The following is an 18,303-nucleotide window of genomic DNA, read 5'->3' as shown; positions in this document are numbered from 1 at the left end:
TGAAAATTATGAAGGTAGCATAATAGCTAACAAGTTAAGTTTTCAAACAAATAGAGGTTTTTATTTAGTTGCTGTTTTGTTCTTCTGGGGATCTACTTTTTAAAAAAATTCTAAAGACCAGAAATAGCAAATCCAACTCCAAGGCTATTCTGAAATGAAACAAAAAGTCAGGGAAAGTTAAGACTATGGACAATTTACAAAGCCGCTTTTTATACAGTTGGGTTATAGCTCTGGAGTCCCAACATTTCCTGGGCACAGCAGGGAGCAAAGGATTGAACCCAGGAGGTAAACATGGGAAGAAAACATCAGTGAACAGTATTCACCAATTGTCTTGTTCATTTTACAAAAACATGTAGCGGGACACAGTCTTCAAGTCAGAAATCAGATTCACTAAAACCTACAAGATAGAGATGATGGACAGAGGTTGAGGCATAAGGACAAAGGGGTGATGGAACAACTAAGAAAGAACTGCCTTGAAGGCTAGAAGTAAATGGAGAAGTTCTGAGGAAAACCGAACCACAATTTAGCTAAGGGCAAAAATAAAGACATTCTGGAACACACGAGGATCCAGAAGATTAAATACCCATGCATCCTTTCATAGAGAATATCATCCACCTAAACAAGGGAGTAAATCAAGAAATAGATTAAGGAAGCAGTGGCCCCAACAATAGAGCTGGGCAGGGAAATCCCTGGATGACCACTGAGTCTCTGGAGATCATTAATGCATCCACATTAGAGAAAAGAAAGGAGGCCCCCAGGAGCAAGTTTTCCAGGAAAAAAAGCAAATTTGATGGGTCATCTGATCTAATAAAGCTCTTTCTTTTTAAGATTTGACTCTTTTCTGGCATTATTAATTTTTGTGGTAAAATATACATAACAAATTGTACCATTTTAGCCATTTTTAAGTGTACACTTCTGTTGCAATAAGTACATTCACATTATTGTGCAACCATCAATCACCGTCCATCTCCAAAACTTCATCTTCTCCAACTGAAACTTTCTACCCATTAATCACTAACTCACCATTGACTCTCCCCTCAGACCAGAGTAACCACCATTCTACTTTCTGTCCTTAAGAGTTTGACTACTCTAGGTACCACACAAAAGTGGAATCATATACAAATTTGTCCTTTTGTGTCTGGCTTATTTCACGTAGCAAAATGTCTTCAAGATTCATCCATGTTGTAGCATGCGTCAAAATTTCCTTCCTTTTTAAGGCTGAATAATATTCCATTGCATGCATATACCGCATTTTGTTCATCCATTCATCCACTGAAAGACACGTGTTGTTTCCACTTTTTGGTTATTGTGAATAGTGCTGCTATGAACATCTGTTCGAGTCCCTGATTTCATTTCTTTTGCATATATATCAGAAATGGAATTACTGGACCATATGGTAATTCTATGTTTAATTTTTTGAGGAATCACCATACTGTTTTCCATGACAGATTCACTCTTAACATTCCCACCAGCAATGCACAAGGGTTCCAACTACTCCAAAAGCTTGTCAACACTTGTTATTTTCTGTTTTCTCAATAATAGCCAACCTAATGGGTATTAAGTGGTATCTCATTGTGGTTCAGATTTGCATTTGCCTAATGATTAGTGATGTTGACCATCTTTTCATGTGCTTATTGGCCATTTGCATATATCTTCTTTGGAGTGATGTCTATTTAAGTCCTGTGCCCATTTTTTAATTGGGTTGTTTTTTGTTGTTATTGTTGAGTTGTGAGAATTCTTTGTATATTCTCTGTAAAAATCCTTTATCAGATATTTGATTTGCAAATATTTTCTCCCATTCTGTGGGTTACCTTTCATTCTGTTGGTGTACAAAAGTTTTAATTTTGAAGTCCACTTAATTATTTTTTCTTTTATTCTCTGTTTCTTTAGTGTGATATCCAAGAACTCATTGCCAAATCAAAAGACACAAAGATTTTCCTCCATGTTTTCTTCTAAGAGTTTTATATCTTATGTTTAGGTTTTAATCTATTTTGAGTTCATTTTCATATAAGGTAAGGGTCTAATTTCTTTCTTCTGTATGGGGGTATACAGTTTTCCTAACACCATATGTTGAAAAGACTGTCTTTTCTGTTTTTCTATTCCTTATTTTATTTATCTCTGATTTAATCTTTATGATTTCCTTCCTTCTACTAGCTTTGGAATTAGTTTGGTTTTTTCTAGTTCCTTAAGGTATAGTGTTAGGTTACTGATTTGAGGCTTTTCTTCTTTTCATGTATTTATAACTATAGATTTCCCTCTTAGAACTGCTTTTGCTGCATCCATTAAGTTGGTATGCTGTTTTTCTCATTTTCATTTGTCTCAAGATATTTTCTTTGTAATTTCTTCCTTAATCCATTGGTTGCTTAAGAGTATTTTGTTTTATTTCCACGTTTGTCAATTTTCTAGTTTTCCTTCTGCTGTTAATTTCTAGTTTCATTCTACTGTGATCAGAAAAGACACTTTGTATGATTTCAGTCTTGTAAAATTTATTAAGACTTATTTTTTGGCCTAAAATATTGTCTATCCTGGTTAATGATCTATGTGCAATTGAGAAAAATGTCTATTCTGTTGTCACTGGATACAGTATTCTGTAACATTTTTATTAGGTCCAGTTGGTCTATAGTGTTGTTCAAGTCCTGTATTTCCTTTATAGATCTTCTGTCTGGTTGTTGTACGCATTATTGAAAGTGTGATATTGAAGATTCCTACTATTATTGTAGAGTTGTCTGTTTCTCTCTTCAATTCTATCAATTTTGCTTCATATAGTTTGAAACTCCAATGTTTGGTATATAAATGTTCATTAATATATTCTGGTGAATTGACCTGTTTGTCATTATATAATGTCCTTCTTTGTGTCATAAGTTTTTTATTTAGTGTGTTTTATCTAATATTTGTATAGCCACCCTGCTCTCTTTTCAGTACTATCTGCATGGAATATCTTTCTCCGTGCTTTCACTTTAAACTTATGCATGCCCTTACATCTACAGTGTAGACAGCATAGAGTTGAATCTCATTTTTTTATTCCAATCTATGTCTTTTGATTGGGAAATTTAATTTCTTTACATTTAAAGTGATTATTGATAATGAAGGACTTACTTTTGCCATTTTGGTTTTTGTTGTTGTATTTTCTTTTTTTTAATTTATTTTATTTTATTTTTAATACAGCAGGTTCTTGTTATCTAATTTACACATATTAGTGTATATATGTCAATCCCAATCTCCCAATTCATCCCACCATTTTGTTATTTGTTTTCTGCACATATTATAGCATTTTCCCCACATTTCCTCCATTTCTGCATTTCTCTGTGTTTAATTTTTTGTAGTGACACACTTTAATTCCCTTCTCATTTCCTTCTGTGTGTATTCTACAGATATTTTCTTTGTGGTTACCATCAGGATTACATATAACATCCTAAATTTATAATAATCAACTTTAAGTTGATACCAACTTAACTTCAATCACATACAAAAACTATTCATTTATAGCTCCACTCTCACTTTATGTTATTGATGTCACAATTACATCTTTATAATAATATTATATACTCATTAACATAGATTTATAATTATTTATTATGCATTTGTCTTTTAAATTCTGTAAAAAAATTAAAAGTGGAGTTATAAGCCAAAATTACAATAATACTGTATTTTTGATATTTATTCATGTATTTACTTTTACTGGAAAACTTTATATTTTTGTATGGCTTCAAGTTTCTGTCTAGTGGCCTTTTATTTCAGCTTAAAGGACTGCCTTTAGCATCTCCTGTTGGGCAGGTCTAGTGGTAATGAACTCTCTTACTTTTTGTTTGTCTGGGAATCTCTTAATTTTCCCTCATTTTTTAAAAGACAGTTTGCCATATATGGAATTCTTGGTTGACAGGCTTTGTTTTTCACCGCTTTAACTATATCATCTCACTGCCTCTGGCCTTCAAGGTTTCTGCTGAGAAATCTGCTAGAAATCTTACTGAGGCTCCCTTGTGCATGATGTCACTTTTCTCCTGCTACTTCCAAGACTCTATGTCCTTGGTTTTTGACAGTTTAACTATAATGTGTCTGCATGTGGATCTCTTTGGATTTATCCTACTTAGATTTCAATGAGCTTCTTGAATTAGTATAACCATGTCTTTCCAAAATTTTGGAAGTTATCATCCATTAATTCTTCAAATAATCTCTCTGTTCTCTTCTCTCTCTTCTTCTTCTTCTGGAGTTCTCATAATGCATATATTGCTTTTTTATGGTATCCCGTAAGTCCCTTAGGGTCTATTCAATTTTTTTATTCTTTTTTCTTTTTGCTTCTCAGACTCAGTAATTTCAAATGACCTATCTTCATATTTGCTGACTCATTTTTCTGCCTGTTTGAGTTTGTCTTTGAATCTCTCTAGTACATTTTCCAATTCAGTTATTGTATCTTTCAGCTCCAGAATTTGTTTGTTTTTTAAATAATTCCTATCTTCTTGTAGATGCTCTCACTTCATTCAAATATTGTTTTCCTCATTTCCCTTAGTTCTTTGAGCATACTTGAGATAGTTTTTTTTTTTTCTTTTGCGTTATGCGGGCCTCTCACTGTCGCGGCCTCTCCCGTTGCGGAGCACAGGCTCCGGACGTGCCGGCCCAGTGGCCATGGCCCACGGGCCCAGCCGCTCCGCGGCATGTGGGATCCTCCCGGACCGGGGCACGAACCCGCGTCCCCTGCATCGGCAGGCGGACTCTCAACCACTGCGCCACCAGGGAAGCCCGAGATAGTTGTTTTAAAGTAAGTCTGAAGCATATGCTTTTTCAGGGACTGTTTCCAGATATCTATTTTGTCTTTTTGAATGAGTCAGATTTCCTTGTTTCTTTGCATGCCTGTGATCTTTTGTTGAAATTGGGCATTTGAAAAAACAGTTACCTTCTCCAGTCTTTGCAGACTGGCATGGAAGATCTTCACCAATTTGCAGGCCCCTGAGCCTTGAGATCAGTCTAGAATGAGAGCTTAAGGTCTGCCACGTAAGGACACAGTGAAAAGGAGGCCATGGACAAGCCAGGAGGGGAATCCTCACCAGAAGGTGACCATGCTGGTACTCTGACCTTGGACTTCCAGCTTCCAGAAACCATGAGAAAATAAATTTCTGTTGTTTAAGCCACCAAGTCTATGGTATTTTGTTATGGTAGCTTGAGCCAACTAAGATAGTGTTTACTGAGCACTTTCTATGTGCCCAGTACGGGGTTAAACCATGAGAGTGAAAGAAAAATAAAACATAGTCCTTGATCTTAGAAACCGTGGAGTCCAGCTTGGGAAACAGACATATAAACCAATCATTTCAACATAAAATGATCAATACTTCTGTAGACACAAAACATAGAGCACCATGGGAGCACTGAGGAGGAAAGCTTTAAATCTTCTTATCATTGAATGGATCTATTTCATGTTTGGAGAGGTTCTTTTTTTTTTAAAGAATTGTGTCTTATTCTTTTTTTTTTAATTTATTTATTTAATTTATTTATTTTTGGCTGCGTTGGGTTTTCGTTGCTGCACATGAGCTTTCTCTAGTTGTAGTGAGCGGGCGCTACTCTTCGTTGTGGTGCGTGGGCTTCTTGTTGCAGTGGCTTCTCTTGTTGCAGAGCACGGGCTCTAGGCGCATGGGCTACAGTAGTTGTGGCACTTGGGCTCTAGAGCGCAGACTCAGTAGTTGTGGTGCACGGGCTTAGTTGATCTGCAGCATGTGGGATCTTCCTGGACCAGGGCTCAAACCTGCGTCTCCTGCATTGGCAGGCGGATTCTTAACCACTGCGCCACCAGGGAAGCCCTGGAGATGTTCTTAAGCCCTTTACATTTATAAAATCCCAAGGTCCTATGTAATAGTGAGTTTCCATGTTGTGCGTTTGGGGCTGTCTTCCTGTCCTTTAATGGGAGGCGCATCAGTGCATGAGTCAGCTGCTCTGCATTTTTCTGTCACTTTGGCATTTGATTTAACTCTGGGACACAGTCAAACCTCTCCAACTTTTTGTTTCTCAGTTTCTCCATCTATAAATCGAGATGCTGATACTTGTCATGAACTTCTATATAAGAGTAAATTCAATAAAGGCATAATGCTAGAAGTGAAAGGGAAAAACAAATGTGTGTTCTATGACAGATGAGAAAAATGATGTGGGACTGTTACTAACAAGTATAATCAATAAGGCTAATTCTCTAAGTCAGCGCTTCTTGGATTATAATGGTCACAAAAATTATATGGGGATCTTGTCAAAATGAAGGTTTTGATTCAGAAAGTCTGGGTGACCCCAAGATTCTGCATTTCAAACAGGCTCCTGGAAATGTTATTGCTCCTGCTACATGGATTACACTTTGAGGAGCAAGAACTTTAATGATTTTAGGCCCTGCTGTGAGTGCAGATGTAAGTTTCACAATTTCTAAACATGTATTTACTAACCAAAGCCACCAAAGCATCACTTAAGGTAGCAGTTCTCAAACTTTTGGTCTCAGAACCTCTTTTATCATCTTAAAAATTATTGTGAAACCAAAAAATCATACCCATTTGTATTCACAATATTTGAAATTAAATCTGAGAACATTTTAAAACACAAGAATACATCAGCATATATTCTATTATCTGTCAGAATGATAATGTCATTCTACAATCTCGAAGTCTCAGGAAAACTCCACTATCCATTCATGAGAGAATGGGAATAAAAAATCAAATGTCTTTTTACTTGACAAGAACTGCTCATTTAAGACACTGATTTTTTTTTTTTTTTTTGGCGTACACAGCTGTACTACAAACCCTACTAAATAAATCAGATAACAATTTAGTCTCTAATTCATTTAAAGATGTACTTATTGGGGACCTATTATACGTAAATCAGCATGTTAGGTGCCAAGGTTGTGTTTCTCAACCTTGGGAACTTTTAAAAAATACCAGTCTGAGCCGCATTCAAACAGATTAAATTAGTATCTTCGGAAATTAATACTGTTTAAAAAGTTCAACAGGTCATTCTAATGTGCAGCCAGGATTGAAAACCATGGGGTTCGGAAGGCAGGGTATAAATAACAGAAGCCCAAAGTAGAGGAAATGTGCACACAGGGTAGGCATTGCTTAGTGGGGTCATACGGGCCAGGTTAGACTGTTGGTCCTCACGCTAACTAGCTTACAATGTGCTTATCCTCCCTCATCATCAATTTCCTTAAATCGGAGATTTAATTTCCATAAATTGGGTTGGTAATGGTTCCATCTTAATACAGTTGTTCTGAGGATCAAATGAGGTAAGGCATGGAAAGCACAGCTCCTGGCACACGGTAAATGCTCATTAAATATAAGCATTAGTAACTGCCCTGCAGAATCTTACCAGATAAGATGTGAATTAAGCCAGTCTTGCAGGGTGGAAACATTTCATAAGAGCACTGGAGGAAGACAGAATCAATCTGAATGCAATCAGAACTCTCATTCTCGCCCCAACAGAAGTGGGCTTAACACAGCTCAGGGGTGTGATTCAGTAGGGTGTTTTTGTTTTTGTTTCTTTAATCCTTGATGGAGGAAAGGACACAAACTAGTACATGTGGCTGGATGGAAAGGGTTTTTGGCTACTGTTGATGGGTTCTGAAAGAGTTTATTAATCTCTAACACTAGAGCTTTCATGTCCTGAGAAAAGGGCTCCCCTGAAACCATGACAGGCCAGTCTGGCTATACTGCATAAACAGCCCAGTTTACTGTTAGTATATAAACAGTGCTTTGGCATTAACAGAGAAAATCTGAATCAGAGTGTCCTATTCATAGATAAAATATCTGGATAAGAAGTGAAGCCACCACAGAGTTAATTTTTCTGTAAAGTAAAGAAGAAACAAGAGGAAGAAATAGAAGAGCTGGTGTCGGCATCAGGTAATACTTTGCATATACGGCAATTACTTGGTTAATGTAGTCAGTGCAGAAAAATTGAAGAACGCCTCCAAACTGGCTATCCACACAGACTGAAGTATTCAAACAATGAACAAATCTCTACTTTGTGTTCAGTAGATGGGTAATGTTCAAAATATGTAACAAAATAGTATGGTACAGAAACTAAAAATCAGAACAGATACTTGCCCAACCTGATTCAATGTCATCTGTAAATATGTGGTTCATCTGTACCTATGTGTACTCACTGACTATCAGCTCTGCGGTAATTACCCTCTCTTGTCTCTTTTTCCTTACCACTCCTCCATGAAAATTGACTCTTCAAGATGTTTCACCTAAAATTTTGATGATCCCAGCTGCCTCTCCACACCCATCAGTTTAACCACTTCACATCAACAAAAATTTCTCCATTTTTTTGTTGCAGAGATATCTGAGAGAGGAAGAAAGGATTTTTTAAATTATTAATGTTAATGCTCTGGGCCCTTTCAAAATAGGCCACTTAGAATAACACTGGAATTATAGAAAAAGTGCAGAGGAAAACAACAAGGAGCAGAAATAGAAATGCACACTCCATTGATGGCAAACAAGGAGGTATAGTAATCCTGAAATACAGTATGTAAGATAAGCTGACGTAAGATACGCTGACAAATATAGTACGTAAGATAAGCTGACAAAAGCAATAAAGATCAAGTAGCGAGCTGGAAGGTTCACAGCTGCAGTTGTCAGAGAATCAACAGAGTACAATTCTAGGAGGTTTGTCCCTTAGAGGTACAAAACCAGCCATCTCTTGTTTGAAACAAGAAGCACAGATACTCTTGGTAGCTTCAGGAAGCATGGAAGTTAAGATTAAATGAGGAATCGCAGAGACAAGCCACCTTCCAGGAAACAGTCTATGAGACAAGGAGGCAGAGTACTGAGTTTCTGAGTAGTTAGAGAGACACAAGGTTTCAACCTTTATTCACTCACATACACACACAACCCTGAGTATTAGGAAGACTTTCCGCTAGCCTGAAACACAGAAGTCACGCATCTTCCACATAAAACGATTACAAATAGCTGGCCCAGAAAGAATTCATCTCCTTCAAAGATATCACAGAGGGGGGCAGATGGATTAAACATAAACTTAAAATATACAGAAAGCACTTACACCAGAAAAAAAAAGTTGCATTTAACAAATGAAAATGTAAACCAAAGATATCACTGAAACAATTTTAACTCATGAAGAAGAAAACACATCTCTAAATCAAAGGCATAAAGCAGAAATGTAAGAGCTCAGAGAAGTCATGGTTGGACAACAGAAGGAGGTGACACATGAGCTGATATAACTCATAAAAAAGGGAAATCAGGAAAAAGGGAAATTAAAAACTAAAATTCTCCCATAAACAAAGCCTAAATTGAAGCAAACAAATGAGAAATACAGCAAGGATTATAGAGAGGGGAATTGAGAAAAGCAAGTTTATATTCATATAGATATAAAATTGAGGAGGGTCAAAAAGGTATAACTGATGTCCTTAAAGAAGGGAAAACCTAATGGAAGTGGAGAATATTTATTGAATGTTAAATTTTTTTAACGTTCAGGAATTACGTAAAGATTTGATTCTACAATTAAGGTGATATAGAATGCCCCAGGAAAAACTGACATAGCAGAATTGATTTTGAGACAGTAAAGTTACTGATTTTAAAGATAAAATATCAAATCACCTATAGTGGAGGAAAAACACTCACACTGTTCTCAAACTATTTTATTGTTATGTTCACAGCTAAAGGTCAGCAAGGCCTACAAAGTCTTCAATGAATGAAAGTGACCTAAGAATTCTATTCTTAAATAAGGTGACCAACCTGCCCTAGTTTATTCAGGGCAGTCCCAGCTTTTGCACTGTTAAGTCTTACGTCCCGGGTACTCTTTCGGTCCCAGGCAAACTCTGGTCTCAAGTGTCCATGCAACACTCACTACAATGTCATGTATTAGGCCACAGTGAGAAAATCCATTAATTCTAACATGTAGAAATAACACAAATAACATTCTCTGATTACATGAAATAAATCTAGAAATTAATATAAAAACTAAAAAGTAGGAAAAAACCTCTACCACCTGCCAATCTAAAAAAGAGAAACTTAAAATGTGAATTGCAGAATATTTCAGAACATAAGGATATAAAAACACCATATAGGGAACTTCTTACTAACAGGTAAAGTAATGCTTGGTAAAAAAGATTTGGGACCTTAAATACAAATAACAAAAAAGGAGAAGATTAAAAATAATCATTTAACATTCCTCAAACACAGATCCAAAAAGTTTTAATAAAATATTAGCAAATAGAGCTCAGTAACATATACAAGAATGATACATCAAAACTAAGTAGAGTTTACCTCAGGATTGTAAAATTGGTTTAAGATTTAAAAATCAATCAATATATGATCATTTTTAAAATGCAAAGAAAAGCACTGAACAAAACTCAACACCCATTCAGGATTAAACAAACAAAACAAAAGCAAACAAAATACCTCTCAGCAAACTAAGACCTCAGAAGGTAACTTCCTGAATCCCTCATTTTGACAAAGGACATATGCCAAAAGCCAATAGTTAACATCACACCTAATGGGAAATTTCAAAACTTTTTCTCCCCATAATATTGAGAACAAGGCAAGGATGCCTACTCTCACCATTCTGATTCAACTTTGTATTAGAGGTCCGAAACTTTACAATACAACAAATAAACAAGCAGAGGCATAGTGTCAGAAAGGAAGAAGAAAACCTGACTGCATTTTCAGGTAGCACTGTCTGTATAGAAAATGCTTTAAAATCTATAAAACTGTTACTAAAAAGTAACAAGATTAAAAATTATTTTACCAGAAAATAAGATGAAATAAAATTCCATTTATCTTAACACCAAAAACACAACCCCATAAAATACTTAGAAATAAATTTAACAAAAGGCATGCAAGGTCTCAATAATATAAACTACAAAAAATCGCTAACAAAGTAAAAATGCACAAAAGACTTGAGCATACACTTTACCAAAAAAGATACATAACTAATCATTAAGCACATGAAAAAGTCACTAACATCATTAGTCACCAGGGGGTGCAAATTAAAACAATGAGATAACATTACTCTTCACCAGAACGACCAAAATTAGAAATTAAAAATACCACAGCAAACATTGGTAAGGATGTAGAACTGGAATTCTCATATACTGTTGATGGGAATATGGTAAAACCACTTTGGAAAAAGTTCTGGCGGTGTCTTGTAAAACCTCAACTCCTAAGTTTTGACCTAAGAAAAATGAAAAATATATTCACAGACATTGTTCACTGTAGCTTTATTCATAAGAGTCACACTCAGGGAAAAGCTCGGTGTCTGTTAATAATAGGATACCAGGGAATACTACTAAGCAATAACAAGAAACAACTACTGATACGGGCACCAGCATGGATAAATCTCAAAAACAGGTTGAGTAAAAGAAACTTACGCAACAGAGTACATTCTGTATGAGTACATTTTATGAGTTTCCGAAACAGGCAAAACTGATCTATCTTGAGAAAAGATCAAAATAATGATAGTCTCTGGAAGGGATGTGAGGCAGTGATTGAGTTGGAGGGGCAGGAGGAAAATTCGGGGGTTATGTTCATATTCTATATCTTGATAGGGTCTTAGGGTCTTAGCTACACATATGTATATATCTGTCAAAACCCAGCAAATGTATATTTAAGATTTGTGTTTTTCATTGTATGTAACTCTTACACCAAAAGGAAAAATTGTAGCAAATGTTTAACCATTTTATGATATGTATGTGAAACGGAGGAAGTGAACTGATTTCTGTAATTTACTTTGAAATGAGTCAACAAAGTAAGATGGATTGCTGGATGGATAGACAGATATGTCATAAAATGAGCATAGAAAAATGTTCTTGGTAGACTCTATGAGGTGAGGAAATCTGTGCATTCCCTCTAAAATTATTTCAACTGTGTTCTATGTTTAAAGTTTACCACAGTAAAATCTTGGAAAAAAATCTATCTCAAGAAGCTAGAAAGTAAATGACAAAAGTAGAGCAATAGGAAAGATTTGATAAGCATGAAAATTGTAATTAGTCAATTCAAAAAATAATAGTTAATAAATTCAAGGATTACATATTTTTAAAAAATAAAGTGAATAAACAATTACCTAATTTAATAAAGAAAATAAGTATTAAGTAGAACTAATAAAAAATGATCACAGATACAAAGACTTCAACGGAATCATAGGAAAGTACTTCAACTCTCCGCAAATAAATTTGGGAACCAAAATGTAATGCGTGATTGTTTATTAAAATAAAACTTTCCAAAACTGACACCAGAAGAGATTTTAAAAAGCCTAATTAATTAAAAAAATATGTTTCCATTATTTTAGTCAACATTTTTACGTGCTCTGTAATGAGAAGTTATTTTCAGATATGTAACACACCATTTTTCTTTTTTTAAGTTTTTTGGCCACTCTACACAGCACACAGGATCTTAGTTCCTGGAGCAGGGATCGAACCCGTGCCCCCTACAGTGGAAGCGTGGAGTCTTAACCACTGGACTGCCAGGGAAGTCCCACACCATATTTTCATAAGTAGAAGTCTGTAAAAATTTCTTGCAAAGCTAAATTACAAAAATTCCACAAAGATGACATACAAAAAAAGGAAACCTACAGACCATGCTCACTTATGAATACTGATGCAAAACCCTAAATAAAAGGTCAGCAAACAGAATCCTCCAGTAATGCCCAGATCATTAAATATTAGGAGATCTATTACTATATTAATATAGATCATCATATTAATTGGTTAAAAGAGAAAACTCATACTATCATCTCCATAGATGCTTAAAGACCTTTAATATAATATCCATTTTAGATAAAAAATGTTAAATACTAAAAATAGCTACTTAACATGAATTACACACACATAGACATATCTATATCTAATGTCTATTTAGATATAGATATAGTATGTATCTAGATGCAGAGATAGAGAAAAAGGGAGAGGAAGGATGTGTGTATGAATGTATTTATGTACGTATGTATGTATGTATACCAGCCTCTTGCTAAAGCATTATCTTTAAACTCTGCAACAAGAAAACATGTCCTTTGCCTGCAATATCGTTTATTTTGTTCCATAGCTACCAGTCACTGCAATTAGACCATAGGAAAAAAAAGAGGTATAAAATTTAAGGAGGCAGAATCATTCTTGCAGGTGATGTGATTGTATTTTGGGAAACAACTGTTTTCTCTGGAAAACCTAAGGGAATCAGCTAAAAAGATATACCATAAAAAGTAAGAGAATTCTTCTGGGGGAGAGACTTTGATGACTAAGGTTCTGGGTGAGGGGGAGACTACATTTTCACTCTATATCCTTGCATACCTTGGGAATTTTTTGCAGTATACATGTTATTACCTACTAATAAATAATAAAATTTAAAACAACAACTACAAGTGAGGATATTTTAATCATCCCCTGCATAATACTATCTCTGCCAACTGAAGTAAGTAACTTTTGTGACAACACAAAAGGGAATTGTGATGTTTAAGAGAAAAAGGAAGGAGTGATAGGGAAAAAAGGTTGTTCAATAAATGGATCTCTAGGGCTTAATTTTCTTCAGTTCATTCTATCTTTTAATAATCTATGAAAATTCAAATCATTTAGAGAACATACATTTAAGACAAGAATATCAATAATAATAATAACTAATGTTTAATTAGTGCTAACAGTTTGTCAGACACTATGTTCAGTGCTTTTCGTATGTTTATTTGTTTAATGCTCGCAGCAATCCTACATGCTATATCCTACGTGCTGTATGTGCATATTATTGTCTGTCTCAGTAAATCTGAGTTTCCATTTGGTTCATTCCCATCCAATGGAGTACAGTGTAGACAAAGGCTGATGACAAAACCATCTGGCCACGTTTCTACAAGCCAGGCCACCGAGCAGAGTTTTCCAAGACCTCATCACCTCCCACACCTGGAACGGTTCCAGAGGCATAAGGTCCTGCACAGGTCACAAGATGACGATGATGGTCCCTGGGGTGGCCTGACCTTGAGCCAAGTGTCAACATTCAAAGACAATGTTGCTGACAGTGCAATTTCCTTCATGGAATGCTCCACATTCCTGAGCACTCACAGTGATGGCTGATGGAACGACTCACCCAGGACCATGTACTGAGTGCCATGTGAGGGTGGACCTCACATGTGAGGACCATGTGAGGGTGGTGAAGATGGAGAGGGCAACTGGGCGCTCTGCTTACAGTAGTTATTGCGTCGCGGTGACAGCTGTCACGCAGGGGAAGCTGTAAGCATGGCACTTTGAGAAAATCCCACTCCATAATATCTTTTCTCCACACCTCTGTCCTGAGTGCCTGAAATTCCAGAAGGAAGCATTGTTGTCTGCCAACTCCACTATTTAAGTAAAAATAAAATTATATACATGTGTGGCTAATGCTAAATAAAATAGTGAATTATTTTAAAAGTGCAAAAGCATAGAAGTCTGTGTCAGATGTTTGTTCTAGATCTTACTATGCCTTTCATAACTCTGTGCCACCAGGCAAGTTCATTTAATCTGAGTTTGTCTCCTCATCTGTAAAATCAGACTACTAGTTCTCATTTCATAGGGTTGTTGTGAGAATTAAATATAGACTCACACACTCCATCTGATACAGAATCGAGTTAAATGCTAAAGCATCCAGTTAAATGTTCCACTAACATCAGTTTCCTCCTCCGCTTTCCTACCTAATTAGCCCCATCTTCTTGGCAGGCAGTGCAAAAGCCCTTTGCTGAAACCAAACTTGACCCCCTTGCCAGGAGCTGGTCCTTTGTGCAGGGACCACCACACCCTTTTGTTCACTCCACTCCCCTGACCCTTGACCCAGTCTACTCACTTCAGTTCATAGAGTGGTGAGCCAATCTCACAGTGAAAAGAGACATTTCCTACCTTTGAAAAAAAAAATGGGCAGAGAACCAGCAGACTTGTGGTGCCTTCCATTTCCCATCTGTAAATTTCTCAAAATACTTTCCAGTAAGCAATCTCCAGGGGCTCATAATGTGATTAATAATATTGTGTCTCAGTTGCTTCTAGTATTTCAGATGAAACAGTGTCTTAAGAAGGTACAGTTGCTGAATTGTGAGCGGGAGGCTATGTGATCTGTCTTCTTTCTATTCACATCTATGCTAGACTCTCAGAGGGGTGAGTGGGAATCGACTGGTCATTCAACACGTTAAAAGTTTGCTTGAATCTACCAATGAATTAAGAGTGCTGCTGTGGGTAAAACCCGATGTCACCTCCGGAATCTGCAGACCTCAACTCAGCGGGGCTAAAGAGAACGGGCATCACAGAGCGGCTCTTCCTGGGGGCGCTTTAACACATGATTCTCAGTTTCACGTTTGTCTGAAATTCTATTGCCGGAAAGTTGAGTCTCGCAAGTGCAAGCATGAATACGGTTTTCTCTCTGCAAAGCCTGTTTCAGTATCACTGACGGCAGAGGGGTGGTCGTTTTCCGGAGATGTGATTCCTAAACCTTCCAGTCCGAACACCCGCGCCTCCCGCCTCCCCTCCCCCCCCTCCCCCCGCGTCGTCAGAGCCACATGCCCATTTCCGGGCTTCCACTATTCTTCACTCCGTGTCAGATGAACGGGAACAGGCAGAGCCAGCGTTCCAGCCACCCTCTTTATCTGCCTTCACACTTCTTCCTCTGCCTATTCATGCCGCTGCGGAGGTCTGGACCAGCTTCCTGTAATCTTGGAGGGGAAAACTTCTCCCTTTAGCACAGTCTGTGAGCCTAGTTGTTTTGGGTAGCAGGTTTCCTCCTCTCTTCTCCCGTGAGTTCATATAGCTTCCTCTGCTCAGCCTGCTAGCCCTCCTCCAAGGGTGAGGACTCTCCTCTAAGCCCTAGGGTTTCAGCGAAGAGCGCAGGATTTCCTGAGCCGGGGATGTATACACAGAGGCGGCACTGCTGGGCTCTACCGTGACCGCACCTCGCAGGGCTCATCCCACTCTCTGTACAACACGTCGTATTTATATCCCAGGGCACTGAGGCCGGTCCTGGCTTTGATATACCATTTCCTTCATTCCCCAAAGCTGAGCAAAGCAGAAAATCCTTCATCCTCCAAGTACGCTAGCCCCCTACTCTCTTCCCGCTTTGCCTTGCTACTTCTGCTTCAATCCCTAAGCTGGAGGAATTCGTTAAAATGATAGTCGAGTTAATAGCTAGAAAATCAAAATGTTGCATGAGATATAACCTTCCAGCTGAAATCTCTTCTGAGTACCCTAAATATTTAAAACATCAAATAATTTGAAAATAAAAGGGTTGGTAGATATACTTGAATTAGGGTAAGTTCTCTGATCCTTTTTGATTCAGATGGTGAAGTTTAGGTAGACATACCAATTTAAAATATGGATGGCATATATGAAAAAAAACTCCTGAATAGTAACTAGAAAATGATCATAGAGAGAAGTCCACTTTAAATCTGGAAAGATAACATTTACCAGTGGAGACCCATAATAAAATACTGCATTTCTCACATGGTCCTATAGCAGGAAGTCCAGTCTCATTACTTCCAGCCATCCTACATCCTGTCCCCTCATCTCCCTACCATATACCCTGATACAGCCCAGAGTTCCCAGGTGTTACTACTAGCAGTTCCTGGCTTTCCAGCCTCACGACTAGAGCAGGGACTCAGATGCATCCCTCAAGGTCACCTTCAGTGCCATTGCAAGATAACCACGCTGCCACTGGACAGTCCAAAGAGGTCTTCTGTTGGCCATGCAGTGGCCATGAGGCTGAAACATATTGCAGTTGGTCCTGACCAAAGCTGTGGACCTGAAACGGGGCCTCTGCTCCAATTCCTGCCCAATCCACGGCAGGTCATGAAGCTCGACGCCAAAGCACCACCTCCTCCGGCAACAGCCAGCTCAGAAATGACTCTCTTTCTACCCTGTTGGGGAATTTATCTGGAAGGACTCACTGTTCTCTCCTGGCCCTGGGCCTTGGTTAAGACATCGTCTTTATCCACATAGGTTTCCTTAACTTTGAATCTAAGAAAAAAGGAGTTGGAAATCTTACAGGCATATGGACAACTGCTATATGAATCACTCACTTTCTCACAGTAAACTTAAAACTCTGGTAATTTACAGTTTCAACTAATTCCAACTCAGTGGAGAGCCTGCTGTGTTCTAGATTGTGAACTCCTTGAAGGCAGTCTTGACTTCTGGATCCAATGCTTATAGCCCCTAGAGCAGAATGTATGTTCAGCCAATACTGGATGCTTAGACCTGGTGCCCAGGGGCTACCTGCTCCTTCTGGGTGGCTGTGGTCTCCTCCAACTCTCTGCTGGAGTCTCCCAACTAATCTAAGCCTCTACTTCGCCTGGATTTGACCACTCACTTCTCACAGCTATTATCAGCTGCACCATTGCCCTTGAGGTATGCTTGCCTGAAAGGTCCTGCATCTGAGCCCTTCTTTGCTGGTGAGGTCAGATGGGCTGTACTCTGACTTAGGCAGACTGGTGCTTACAGGTATCTCCTAAGAGCTCCATGAATATAAGCTCCCAGCTCACCACGAAGGTAATGGCAACTTTTCCAGGCACAGCCTTCTCATTACCCTTCCTTGACGCTAGATGTCCTGCCTGGAATGGACCAGATTGCGCCAGCTCTAAGTCAAGCCACATGGCAACCACCTTGCTTCTCTGTCGACCACACTTCCAGTCCCCAGGCTCCATGCTGTTTGGGAACACCTCCAGCCCAGCTTCTGCTTTTTCTAGGCTAGTATGAAAAATAATCTCACCTGGCTTGGGGTTACTTTTATTTCCAAAGATCTTCAACAATATAAGCATGAAAAATTCCTCTCTCTAAACTCAGAAGTTGCACGTGTATGTGAAAATTGTATTACTCTGTGTATGGCTACTCCTAACTTGAGAGGGATCCAGGTCAACAGATAAACCATGTCCAGATGTCCTGGGATTAAACTGAGATAGATTCTGGGTAATTTGCTGGTTTTTTGTGGAATCAGAATCCAAACTGGAGACTGTATTGCATAATACGGAATATCTGGTTACTTTGGATTGGTCTGTAGTCTAAGAAGCCCTCTAGGAAGTATCGTCCTTTTCAATCTCACAAGCACATGAGTAACCCTGCTAACTGTAGCATCATTTTGAAACAGAAAAGACAGAGTTCCTGACTTTAAGAATTTAACATGAAACACAGAAGAGAGTAAAACAATTTTAAAATAAGATATTGTGTTCACTTATAACATTAGGAATGAAAAAAAGAAAACTAAAGAAAAAACCCCAAATGAATATTAAATAAATAAATATTAGTCATGCAGTAATTGAAAAAGCCAGGCTTTTATGCTGCCGATCATCAGTAAATTTCTAAATAATCCCATCCCACTAGCCCCATGGCCACCGTGCTCTTGTTAGTGAGAA

General features: G+C 37.8%; 1 protein-coding gene across 19 annotated transcripts in view; it reads right to left on the bottom strand.

Annotated features, from left to right (window-relative positions):
- Positions 1 to 18,303, bottom strand: part of COG6 (component of oligomeric golgi complex 6) — a 288,003-nt gene that overhangs the window by 175,190 nt on the left and 94,510 nt on the right. Inside the window, exon 20 of one of the 19 annotated variants that reach the window (XM_073795101.1) lies at positions 8,221 to 8,298. The exons of 17 other annotated variants lie outside the window; for them this stretch is intronic. In XM_073795101.1, the coding sequence (XP_073651202.1) occupies positions 8,242 to 8,298 (57 nt within the window). In that variant the 3' untranslated portion in view covers positions 8,221 to 8,241. Of the gene's footprint in view, positions 1 to 8,220; positions 8,299 to 18,303 lie in introns of those variants that run through there. One more of the 19 variants, XM_073795103.1, reaches the window with a different exon arrangement.

This window comes from Tursiops truncatus, chromosome 18, assembly GCF_011762595.2.
Source record: "Tursiops truncatus isolate mTurTru1 chromosome 18, mTurTru1.mat.Y, whole genome shotgun sequence".
NCBI lineage: Eukaryota > Metazoa > Chordata > Mammalia > Artiodactyla > Delphinidae > Tursiops > Tursiops truncatus.
This window is presented reverse-complemented; position numbering and strand designations above follow the sequence as displayed.